The sequence below is a fragment of the Mandrillus leucophaeus genome, unplaced genomic scaffold (assembly GCF_000951045.1).
Source record: "Mandrillus leucophaeus isolate KB7577 unplaced genomic scaffold, Mleu.le_1.0 Scaffold100, whole genome shotgun sequence".
Taxonomy (NCBI): Eukaryota; Metazoa; Chordata; class Mammalia; order Primates; family Cercopithecidae; genus Mandrillus; species Mandrillus leucophaeus.
The window spans coordinates 5,315,205-5,326,504 of NW_012098099.1; the positions used below are offsets into that span (position 1 = coordinate 5,315,205).

General features: G+C 36.4%; 1 protein-coding gene across 1 annotated transcript in view; it reads left to right on the top strand.

Annotated features, from left to right (window-relative positions):
* Window positions 1-11,300, top strand: part of DPY19L1 (dpy-19-like 1 (C. elegans)) — a 117,932-nt gene that overhangs the window by 14,582 nt on the left and 92,050 nt on the right. The window contains exons 2-4 of the mRNA XM_011973072.1: window positions 4,959-4,983; window positions 5,585-5,672; window positions 9,614-9,751. Coding sequence (XP_011828462.1) covers window positions 5,652-5,672; window positions 9,614-9,751 — 159 coding nt within the window. The 5' untranslated portion in view covers window positions 4,959-4,983; window positions 5,585-5,651. The remainder of the gene's footprint in view (window positions 1-4,958; window positions 4,984-5,584; window positions 5,673-9,613; window positions 9,752-11,300) is intronic.

Consider the following 11,300-nt stretch of genomic DNA (forward strand, 5'->3'; position numbering starts at 1 on the left):
GCGCCACTGCGCTCCAGCCTGGGAGACAGAGCGAGACTCCAACCAAAAAAAAAAAAAAAAAAAAGAATACATTTATTCATATAAATATTGTTACAAGACAAGGTCATTAAATGCCCAGCATAGGGAAGGAGGCAGCTCTGTCATGGTGGAAGGAGCTCAGGCTGAGAATTAGGACACCTGGGTTCAGTGATCTCTAGCCACTTACCAGCTATGTGCCTTGCGGGGAATAGCCTCTTAGAAGCCCACTCTTTCGTTTGTAAAATGCTAATAAATACTCACAAGGTTATTGTGAAAATCAAGTTTTTTGTGAAGGTGCTTTGTGAATTTTAAGACAAATAGTATTTATGAAGTACACGTGTAAGAGGATAAAAAGTATTTTTTTTAACTTCTGGATGGGAACGTTGATTTGTGGTCAGGAACACACCTTGGTTGCTGCGGTTGTGGGAGAGCAGACTGCAAGTTACAGAGCAGCACGAGGAGAAGCCCACCCTGGCCTCATGGTGCCCTCAAACCTTGGGGAGGAGAGAGAGAAAGGACAGTGAGTCTCAAACTTTAGCTTGCCTTAGACTCAACTGGGGAATCTTAAAATTACAGATCCCAGCATTGCTACTTCCCGGTGACCCTCACGACAGTGTCTAGGAAGGGCCCCGGCTTGGGGTAATTGGAAGAGGGAGGAGGTAAGAGCAGGCGGGGGCCCGAGTGCTGGTGGGAGATGGAATGAGGTTTGGGGACTTGGAGGATTGTCTGTTCAATGTCTTCATCCTTTCCTCCCGCTGCAAGAAGGGAGGGAGCTGGCTGCCTATAGACCGGGTATCTAATCTGCACAAAATAAATGGTTGCTCCATTGGTGAAAAAGGATGACACACGTGTGTGTGTATCTATCAAAATATATTCAATTGAGGTTATTAGGACATGATTTTGTATTATTTCATTCCTCCCCTTAATTATATCAAGCTTTATGCATTAATTCAGCAAACACTTGAGCATGCTCAGCTTTGTGCTAATAAGTACTGTAGTAAAGTTTGGTAAACATTGTTTCTGCCCTCAGGGAGTTACAATCTGTTTTGTTTAAACAAGAGTGTAATTAACATGAGACGAATAATCTTCAGTAGAGTCCTCTCAAATCCCATAAGACTGAAAATTGATACAATGTGTCATATAGTCTGGTGGAAATTTTCTTTAATCAGAAAGAGTTAATGTAGCATCCTGGAGAGTCTAATTTAACTTTAGATTGTAGGTAATTTCTGTGCTTCCAGCAAAATCATGAACCTTACAAAATTCTCAGCCATAAGGATTGCGATTTTTTGAATTAGATTACATAGCAAACCTTCTTTCCTTGAGCACCTTTTTCTTAACAGAATAGGTTTGGATTTTTAAAAAATATATTTTATGTTCTGATTTTTTAAAATGCCGTATTTGTCTCGGTTCCTTAGAATGCCAAAAAATGGCGTATGTGTTTAAGTGGGAAAAAAGTGGGTTCCCAATTTTGTTAGACTCTCAAAAATGTCGATAATCACTGGAATAAACTTAGAGAAAATAATTTAAAATATTATTTTCTGTAGGCAAGAAGGCAAGGAAAGCTCTTAAGGGGTGCCTTCAGAAGTTTTTGTCATTTTCCATTTTTATTCTTCAGTTACATGCTCACAACTCAGTATTTGCTTTACTGGGACTTTGATGTTCAAATGACATACATATGTATAATGTATTTCAATTTTTAAGTAAAATATATCTCCAAATTTTACACAAAATTAATAGCCTCTATAAAATATACTTCCTATGTCAACAGATGAATTGCAGCATTTTTTTCTTTTATATTTAAGATTAAAAAAAAAAAGGAGGGGAGAGTAGGAATACTTTAGGGTAAGTAGACCTAGGCTTTTGTTTCATCTGTTCCATCCTCTTTCTACAACAGCCATGCAGTGCAGGTCAGAGTTCCTGAGTCCAGCCTCCTTTTCTGGGTTTACTTGGTGTGCATTCTTATGCAAGTTACTCAGCTACGCTGTGTCTCAACTAGTCTGCATACTGTGGAAATATTTGTACATATGACATAAGGTAGTTGTGAGGATTTATTTGGGTAGTACAAGTAAAGTACTTATAAAGTGTTGGATGTGTAATAAGCATTCAAGTGTTAGCTCCGTTGTTTTCATCGTTATTATTACTAAGTTGAAATGCAAAAAGGAATTCAAAACATTGGGCAGATGATGAATGGACCCTGGAGACTGTGAAAGAATGTCAGGAACTCCCAAGTGTTGTCCTTGTGTATTGTCTAAAAGGCACCAGAGACCTCTCTCACCTCCCATCCTTATTCTGAGAAAGCGAGGTATTTTAAGGACATAGAGGGATGATGACCTTGACAGATCCTAGTTAGCACTCCAGAATTGTGAAGGTCAAAGGCCAACTTAATGGCATAATAGGAAATGCATTACTGTTAAAGTCAGCAGAAGTCAAGAATGCCCCCTTTGGAAGGCAGCTATGCTCACCACTCTACCACCAACACCAAGAGTGCCCCCATTTACCAGAATTGTTCAGTAATATTCTAAAAGTTTATTTTTGTCAAATAGGAAGAAGAAACTAATAGTGAAATTATAAAACAGGAACAAAATTATTATATTTAAATAGTATTGTTTAAAATGAAGAATTAGGGCCGGGTGTGGTGGCTAACACCTATAATCCCAGCACTTTGGGAGGCCGAGGCAGGCGGATCACCTGTGAGACGAGCCTGGCCAACATGGCGAAACCCTGTCTCTAGTGAAAATACAAAAATTAGCCAGGCGTGGTGGCATGTACCTGTAATCCCAGCTACTCAGGAGGCTAAGACAGGAGAATCGCTTGAAACCAGGAGGAGGAGGTTGCAGTGAGCCAAGATCACACCGCTGCACTCCAGCCTGGGTGACAGAGCAAGACTCCTCAGAAACAAAATAAAATGGAGAATTGAAGATAAGTTTTAAAAACTATATGAATTAACAGTTTAGTAAATGAACTAAAAATAAATACATTGCAAAATAAATACTCTTCAAAAATAAATACCTTAACAATATCCAGTAATGTATAATAAAAAACATTTTATGAATATTAGCAGAAAAAATTGTTAAACTCACAGGAGAAATTTCATAAGAAATGAATATGTTAACAATATCTGTAGAATTTTTCTCAAGTACTATCGAAAAACAATTTGAACAATTGAAGGTATATGTTGTATATATACACATACCTATATATCCAACATATATATACGCACACCACATTTATGGATCTGAAGGCTCTATATTGTAAACACGTAAAATTAATTATTAATTAATTTTGTAAGTGAAAATCCAATTATAACCTCAGAGGGTTTACCAAAGTATAAGCATGGCAAGTCTTCAGTATGATAAAGGTTGCATTTACGTTCAATAGGAGAAAAATAATTTATTCAGAAAAGGATAGTTGAATCATTGTGAAAATAAAGACCAAATTTTATTATGTTAGGATGATTTTTTTTTCCTTAGAGACAGGGTCTTGTTGTGTCATCCAGGCTAGCGTGCAACCTCAACCTCAACCTCTTGGGCTCAAGTGATCCTCCCAGCTCAGCCTTCCTGAGTAGCTGGGACGATAGTTGCGTGCTTTGTAAAGACCGGCTCTTGCTGTGTTACCCAGCCTTGATATAAACTCCTGTCCTCAGCTTTTCCCCCTACTTCCTCCAGCTGAGTAGCTGGGATTATAGTCATGAGCCTGGCAGATGAAATTTTTAAAGACAGAAACTAAAAGGAACAAATGGTAGTTTCGTTAATAAGAAAAAAAATTTAAAATTTCAAAAGATGAATATATCTTATTTTTAAAAATCAAATGGCAAACTAAGTTAGATATTTGTAACTTCAATTATCTAGAAGTAACTATTTGTGTTTCCAAGGCAAAATGGATTTTTAAATGAAAAAATATAACTAACTTTAAGAATAAAACAGTAAGATCTGATCTATTTGGTTTTCATTTTTCTTTCTTTCTCTTCCTCCTTATTCTTCCTTCCACCTCTCTTCTTCCTTCTTTCCTCTTCCTCCTTCTCTTCCTCCTCCTTCTTTCTCCTACTACTTCTTTTTCTCTTTCTTTTTTTTTTGAGAAACAGAGTCTCACTATGTTGCCCAGGCTAGAGTGCAGTGGCTGTTAACAGTCACAGTCATAGCACACTGCTGCAGCCTTGAAATCCGGGGCTCAAGAGGTGATGCTGCCTCTGCTTCCCCAGTAATGGATACGACAGGCACGTGCCACTGTACCTGGCTTGGGTTTCATTTGTAAGAGTATTTTCATAGTTTGATTCCTTAGTTAAGACTTATTTAATCAGAAGCCCGCCATCAGCTGTATCTTGTGATGTAAGAAAATTTAATTGTGTCTTCCAGGTTCATCTTAGTATGTTCTTTCTACTTGGACAGATAGCAAGGTATTGATTCTCATATGAGACTGATTTTTATTACTAGCTTGTTATCTCTCTCTTACCTTTTCTTCTTTTTTTCTCCTTTACTCAATTCATTTTAAATTGGTTTAAAAACACAGGTAAGATTTGTCATAAAATTTCAGGCATTGCAGCAGTATATCAGAAGCGGTAGTTCCCTTTTTTCTCCCACCCCCAATCCTGTACCCCTAAGCCACCATATTTCTTTATTCTGAGTTATCTTTACCTGTTGATTCCATTCCTCTCTCAGTTCTGTTAGCGATAGTTTCCATCTAATGGTTTCTGTCTATTAGCAGATATTAGGCCCTCATATATTTTGTTGAATGAGTGAGTGAATGAAAATGGTGACTGTATGCTTAATTCCCTTATGAGCCAGTCAATCACAATTTTAAACGTAGCCCTGGGGCTTTTGTTGAAGAGCCAGTATTCTTTTTTACACATTTCAATATTTGAAATGCTTATCTTTGAAATGGCTTTTCTGTAAGATGAACATGTTTATGCTAAAATTCTAATTTAAATTTCTTTTTTCTTACAGCTGCTTTTGCAGCAGTGTTGCACTGGTAAGATTTTTTTCTCCTATGGTATTTTATGCAGATGTTTATAACTTACTAAAGCTATTTCCCATACATTTAAAGGAATAATTTCAGCATGATCAGTATGAATATATATTACATGTAACACAATAGTCTGAAAAACTAGTTTAATTGATAAATCAGGGTCAGAATAATATAATTGTTTAATAAAAAAGAGATTCATTATTAAAGAGGCTGTATTTGAGACTCCACTCAATATTAATATGTTCATGGTGAGAGAAAGATTAATTTTTTAATCTTCTAGATAGAAATATAAATTTCATTAGATGTTTCTAAAATGGTAACCCAATGACATTTACAGTTTAATCTATACTTTTCTTGTACTTGACTGAAAATATTCTGGTTCATTTTAATTTTAAAATCTAATTTGATTTTTTTATAGAGGGAAATTTTAGTATAAATGCAATACATACTGAGTGGAAAACAAATATAGATACTATTGTATTTGAGTTTTATTACAAAATTATCTGCAAGTTAGTTGATGCTTTTATTTTTGCTCTTAGCTTAGTTTAAAAAATAATACTTACAGTGTAAGTTTTAACACTGTTGCTTTGTTTTGTTTTTCCAGGAGCCATATAACACACCTCTTTGAAAATGACCGTCATTTTTCTCACCTCTCAACATTGGAAAGGGAGATGGCTTTTCGCACTGAAATGGTTAGTTTTTATTTGGCATTTCATCATAGTACTTTAGGAATTTAAAAACATTTCAGATTTTTTATTATGGAAAATTTCAAGATGTTTCAAAGTAGAAAGAGTGGATACTCCAGCTTCTACAGCTGACAGCCACAGCCGGTTTTCCTTCATCTACACCCCCACTCACTACGTCTTTTTTTAATTTTAATTTTTATTTATTAATTTTTATTTTAGACAGAGTCTCACTCTGTCGCCTAGGCTGGAGTACAGTGGCGCCATCTCGGCTCACTGCAAGCTGCACCTCCCAGGTTCACGCCATTCTCTCGCCTTAGCCTCCCTAGTAGCTGGGACTACAGGCACCTGCCACCATTTTAGTAGAGATGGGGTTTCATCATGTTAGCCAGGATGGTCTCGATCTCCTGACCTTGTGATCTGCCTGCCTCAGCCTCCCAAGGTGCTGGAATTACAGGTGTGAGCCAACTATCTCTTTTTAAAGGAAATCCCAGACATTGTATCATTTCATGCTTTCATACTTTCTTAAGTGCATAAGTGTCTCTAAAGATAAGACTTTGTTTTAACTATGGCACAAAACCATGGCACAAGACATAACTGGAAAACATTTAACAACATCCTTAATATCATCAAATAGAAATCAGTATTTAAATGCCCTGTTTGGCACTTAAAAAAAAAAAAAGAAAGAAAGAAAAACAGTTGATGTGTTTGAACAGGATCCAAACAGTGCCTACAGATTGCATTTAGTTGATGTGTATCTTAAGTCTTTCAGTATGTGAATTCCTTTACCTGGTTTTGTTTTGTTTTCCTGCCATTTGTTTGTTGAGAAATCCAGGTAATTTGTCCTATACCCACAATAATCCACATTCTTCAGTTATGTTCCTGTATCCCAAGTTTCCTGAACATTTATGGATCAGAAGATTTGACTTTTTTTCTGGCAGGAATACTTCCTAGATGATGCTGTATACTTCTATTGTGTCAGGCCAAGAGGCACATCATATCTGGTTGTCTCGCTTTCTGTGATGTTGAGATTGATCACTGGCTTTAGGTGTTGTGATGCTGATTCCTCCTATAGCCTAGCCATCAGCCTAGGTTAGTTATTTCATTATCCTTTTCAGCTGTGATACCTAGCCTATCATTTTTTTCCCTACACTTATTAGCTATAATTCTTATTTTCGCACAATACTTTTTGATTTCTCTCTGAGGTATATTTCATAGAGGAAAGACAAGAAAATGCTTTATTCTTTCTTTTCATTTACCAGTTTTCAGAAAAATAAGTAGCTTCCCTAGCATCTTCTAGTAGTGATCAATGGAGTACCTTCTTTTGGAGTATCATTATGACATGATGGATTTTAACATATTTTGTAAACTTTCTTGTCCTTAGCTAGTAAAGCCCTTGCAGCTCTCCCTGTTTGCCCTTGATGTGACCTCACTAGTATCCATAGGTTCCTTACTTTCAGGTACTACAAGACATTTTCTTCTCAGACCTAGCATTAGCCAGTTTTCCAATGAGCCACCATTCCTGTCAGTGGCAGATGCTCATTGCTACTAGATTGGCCATTGTATTTTGGCCTTTTTACTGAACAGAATTAGGCTACAAAAATTTTTTTAAAGAGAAAATAAATCAAGAATTTGTATTAATTTTTTAAATGGAAAGAAGATTAGTTTTTTTACTTATTTGATATTAATCTTTTTAGTTTGAGAATCTTGGTTTCAAATTATTGATTTGTTAGGAATAAAAGTACCAAAGGTATCATTAAAAATATGATTACTGAAAAGAGTTTAAGATTTTCGTGCAGTGCGGTTCTGCACAGAGCAACCCCCAGAACTGGGTCTCAGCCCAGGAGGCCATGTGGGTTCTTGGCTTTGGGCAGGAAGGAATTCAAGAATGCGCCAACAGAGTAAAGTGAAAATGAGTTTATCTTAAGAAAGTAAAGGGATGAAAGGGTGGCTACTCCACAGGCAGAGCAGCTGTGAGGGCTGCTGGTTGATTGTTTTTAAGGTTGTTTCTTCATCATATGCTAAACAAGAGGTGGATTATTCATGAGTTTTCTGAGAACAGGGAGGGGAATTCCTGGAACGAGGGTTCCTCCCTCTTTCAGACCATAGAGGGTAACTTCCAGAGGTTGCTATGGCACATGTAAACTGTCATGCTGCTGGTGGGAGTTTCCTTTAGTATGCTAATGTATTATAATGAGCAATAAGGATGACTAGCGGTCACTTTAGTTGCCATCTTGGTTTTGGCAGGTTTTGGCCGGCTTCTTTACCGCATCCTGTATTATCAGTAGGGTCTTTGTGACCTGTAACTTGTGAAACCAGTCCTGCCGAAATCCTGGGCTCCATTTTAACCTTAGGGTATAGTCCACTAGGGATATACAGTAAAATTACAATATCTTACTGTTAATTGAAATCTTCTCCCAAGTTGATAAATAGTTCATTCCTTTCTTTCATTTTTATTTTGATATTCAGGTAGTTTTACATTTTTGTTTTATAATTAAGCATATGTTTCCAAAATCAAACCTACAAAAGAAGGAAGATATAGTTTCCTAGGGCTGTCATAAAGAAGTACAACAAGCTAGGTGGCTTAAAACAGCAGAAATGTATTTTCTCACAGTTCCAAAGACTAGCAGTGGGACGTTAAGGTGTTGATGGGCCTCTTGTCTCCGAAGGCTGGAGGGGAGAGTCCTTCCTTGCCTCTTGTCAGCCTCTGGTGGTTGCTGGCCATCCTTGGAATTCCTTGGCATGCTGATGCCTCACCCCAATCTCTGATCCATCTTTACACGGCCTTTTCCCCTGTGTGCCTGTAGCTTTGAGGCCAAATATTCCTCTTTATTTAGATTTACCAGTTGTGTTGGGTTTAGAGTCCGCCTTAATCCAATATGACCGCATCTTAACTTGATCACGTCTGCAAGAATCCTATTTCCAAATAAGATCACATCCACAGGGTCTGGTGGACATGAAATTTTAGGGGACACTATCCAAATCAGTACACAAGGAAACATAATTTTAAAAATAGTGATATTAGAGCTAATACATCGGAGTATCAACACCATTTTTTTCTTTTTCAATAAATTTCTGGGTATGCATATCACTTTTGTATTTATGAGTCTTAAACCCAGTTTAAACTTTGGCAGCTACCAGAGCAGCTCCAGGCAAAACTGAAGATGCAAATACAAGATGTAGATTTATCTTGTGTTTCTCTGTCTTCCCTCATACTGCCACGTAGACTCCCCGTTAGGCTTCTAGTATTTTCTTGTTTTTTTGTCTCACGTATTATTCCACTCTTGCTATCTTTCCAAAGTAGTGTGCCAAGCTAAAAAACTATCTCTTTTCTTCAAAATAGGACCACTCCCCACCCTCATCCCCAGTCCCACAGGGTTCTTACCTTATGCTGATTTGATAGGAGGGAAAATAATCTGTAAAATTAGGTGGCACCTGAGTGAAATTCATATGTAATAATACATCAGTGTATAACCTTCTCAACATATTTGCATTTTTGCATGTAAATCCAGAGGAAAAATGACTGATAGTGTCATTTTGGGGATTAAAATAAGCAGTTAGAGGAACATTTTTGGCTTGAGATTTCTTGGTTCGTGATAAATTTTAATTCCATAATAAACCACTCACTCTATTCGTAAGATAGCATTTTCTACCAGTTATACTGGTATGGGTAATAGGATTTTCTAAGTTGAAGTATGCTGAGTTGTATTATTTTGTAAATGCTGAAACTTTTTGAAGCTATTTTGCATTCAGTTATTTCAACTAAGAAATGTTTATGTGAAAATACATAGTTTTTTCACAACTTTAGGATTTATCAGTGATCAGAAACCTGTGAAATTCATTGTATTAATAGCTGTTAATTGCTTAATTGCTTTGTTTTTCGAAAACAGTGTATTTGCTTAGAAGAGGCATCATAATTGTTATTTTAACTGAGCTTATCCTTATTTCAGGGACTATATTATTCCTATTTCAAGACTATTGTGGAAGCACCCTCATTTTTGAATGGAGTATGGATGATTATGAATGATAAACTGACTGAATACCCTCTTGTTATTAATACGTTAAAAAGATTCAATCTTTACCCTGAGGTAAGGCACTTTTTCCAATTGTGACTTTTCACTTTTGTAAAACTTTTTTGTATTAAATGCTGATTTTAAATCTAAGATATTAGTCAATATATTAAATTGTATTTAATTTTTTAAAAGAAAATATGGGCCAGGCACGGTGGCTCAAGCCTGTAATCCCAGCACTTTGGGAGGCTGAGATGGGCAGATCACGGGGTCAGGAGATCGAGACCATCCTGGCTAACATGGTGAAACCCCATCTCTACTAAAAATACAAAAAAACTAGCCAGGCGAGGTGGTGGGTGCCTGTAGTCCCAGCTACATGGGAGACTGAGGCAGGAGAATGGCATAAACCCGGGAGGCGGAGCTTGCAGTGAGCCAAGATTCGGCCACTGCACTCCAGCCTGGGCGACAGAGCGAGACTCTGTCTCAAAAAACAAACAAACAAAAAAAAAAAAATAAAGAAAATATGTATCTTGTGGAGAAATATGTAAAAAAGATCATTACTGATTTTGAGGAGAAGGCTTTAATTCTGTGGGGAACTGTTGTTGTGATTGCATTGTTTAAAAAATACAAAAACTAGATTTGGTGTGCTTGTAGGGTTTATGCTAAGGGAGCTCTGTTACTTTTACATGTCATTTGTTAAATGTTTTCTTCCTTATCCTCATTTAATTGAGTGCACTTTCTTGAGTGGGGGTAGAGGGAAGGTGAGCCCAGTTCAGCAAGTGGAGATGACATTTGGCCTCTCCTTTATCCTCCTTGCAAAACTATAAATTTGTTAATGTGGAACTCTAGTTCAATAGAATATATACTTTAATGATTTTGTCAAAAGTCCTTCAAGATAGATATTGAACTATCCACCAGCAGTGTTTTCGAAACTATTTATTTACCTGCATCTTTGTTAATTGGATAGACAAAGAAATTGAAGTCATATGATGTATTTCATTCATTGATTATATATATATTTTAGTGTTCTCTATATATGTGTATATAACGCACATACATATACATATAATACATTTTTGCTTTTAAAAATAATTGCCAATTCATGCCTTTTATCTATATTTCTATTAAAATTTTATAAGAGCTCATTTATTATATACTGGATATTAATATAATGCTATGTAATGAAACATTTTCCCCAGTTGTTTGCCCTTTAGCTTTGCGTATGATGTCTGTGTATTTTTTTATACAGAAATATATCTATGAATCTTTTATGTCTTTTATACATACATGTAAAAAACTTCATTTTTATAATCATAATTTTTTTATATTTACATTTTTAATTTATCTGGAATTAGTTTTGATGCGTAGTGTGGCGTAGGAATCTAACCTTGAATTTTTTTTTTGAAAATGGTGTTGTGTGTAATCTAACACTGATGAGGTGTCCATCCTCTCTCCACTGCTTTGAAGTAAACTACTTCTTTATATGCAAAATTATTATACATACATGCTTGCATGTGTTTCTGGATTTTGTGCTCAGTATTGCCTTAGGTTGAGGTTGTGGGAAGTGGACTTTGAGATGGAGATTTACATGCAGGAAGTAGTTGAGGGAGTGTCCTTAGGGTCAACA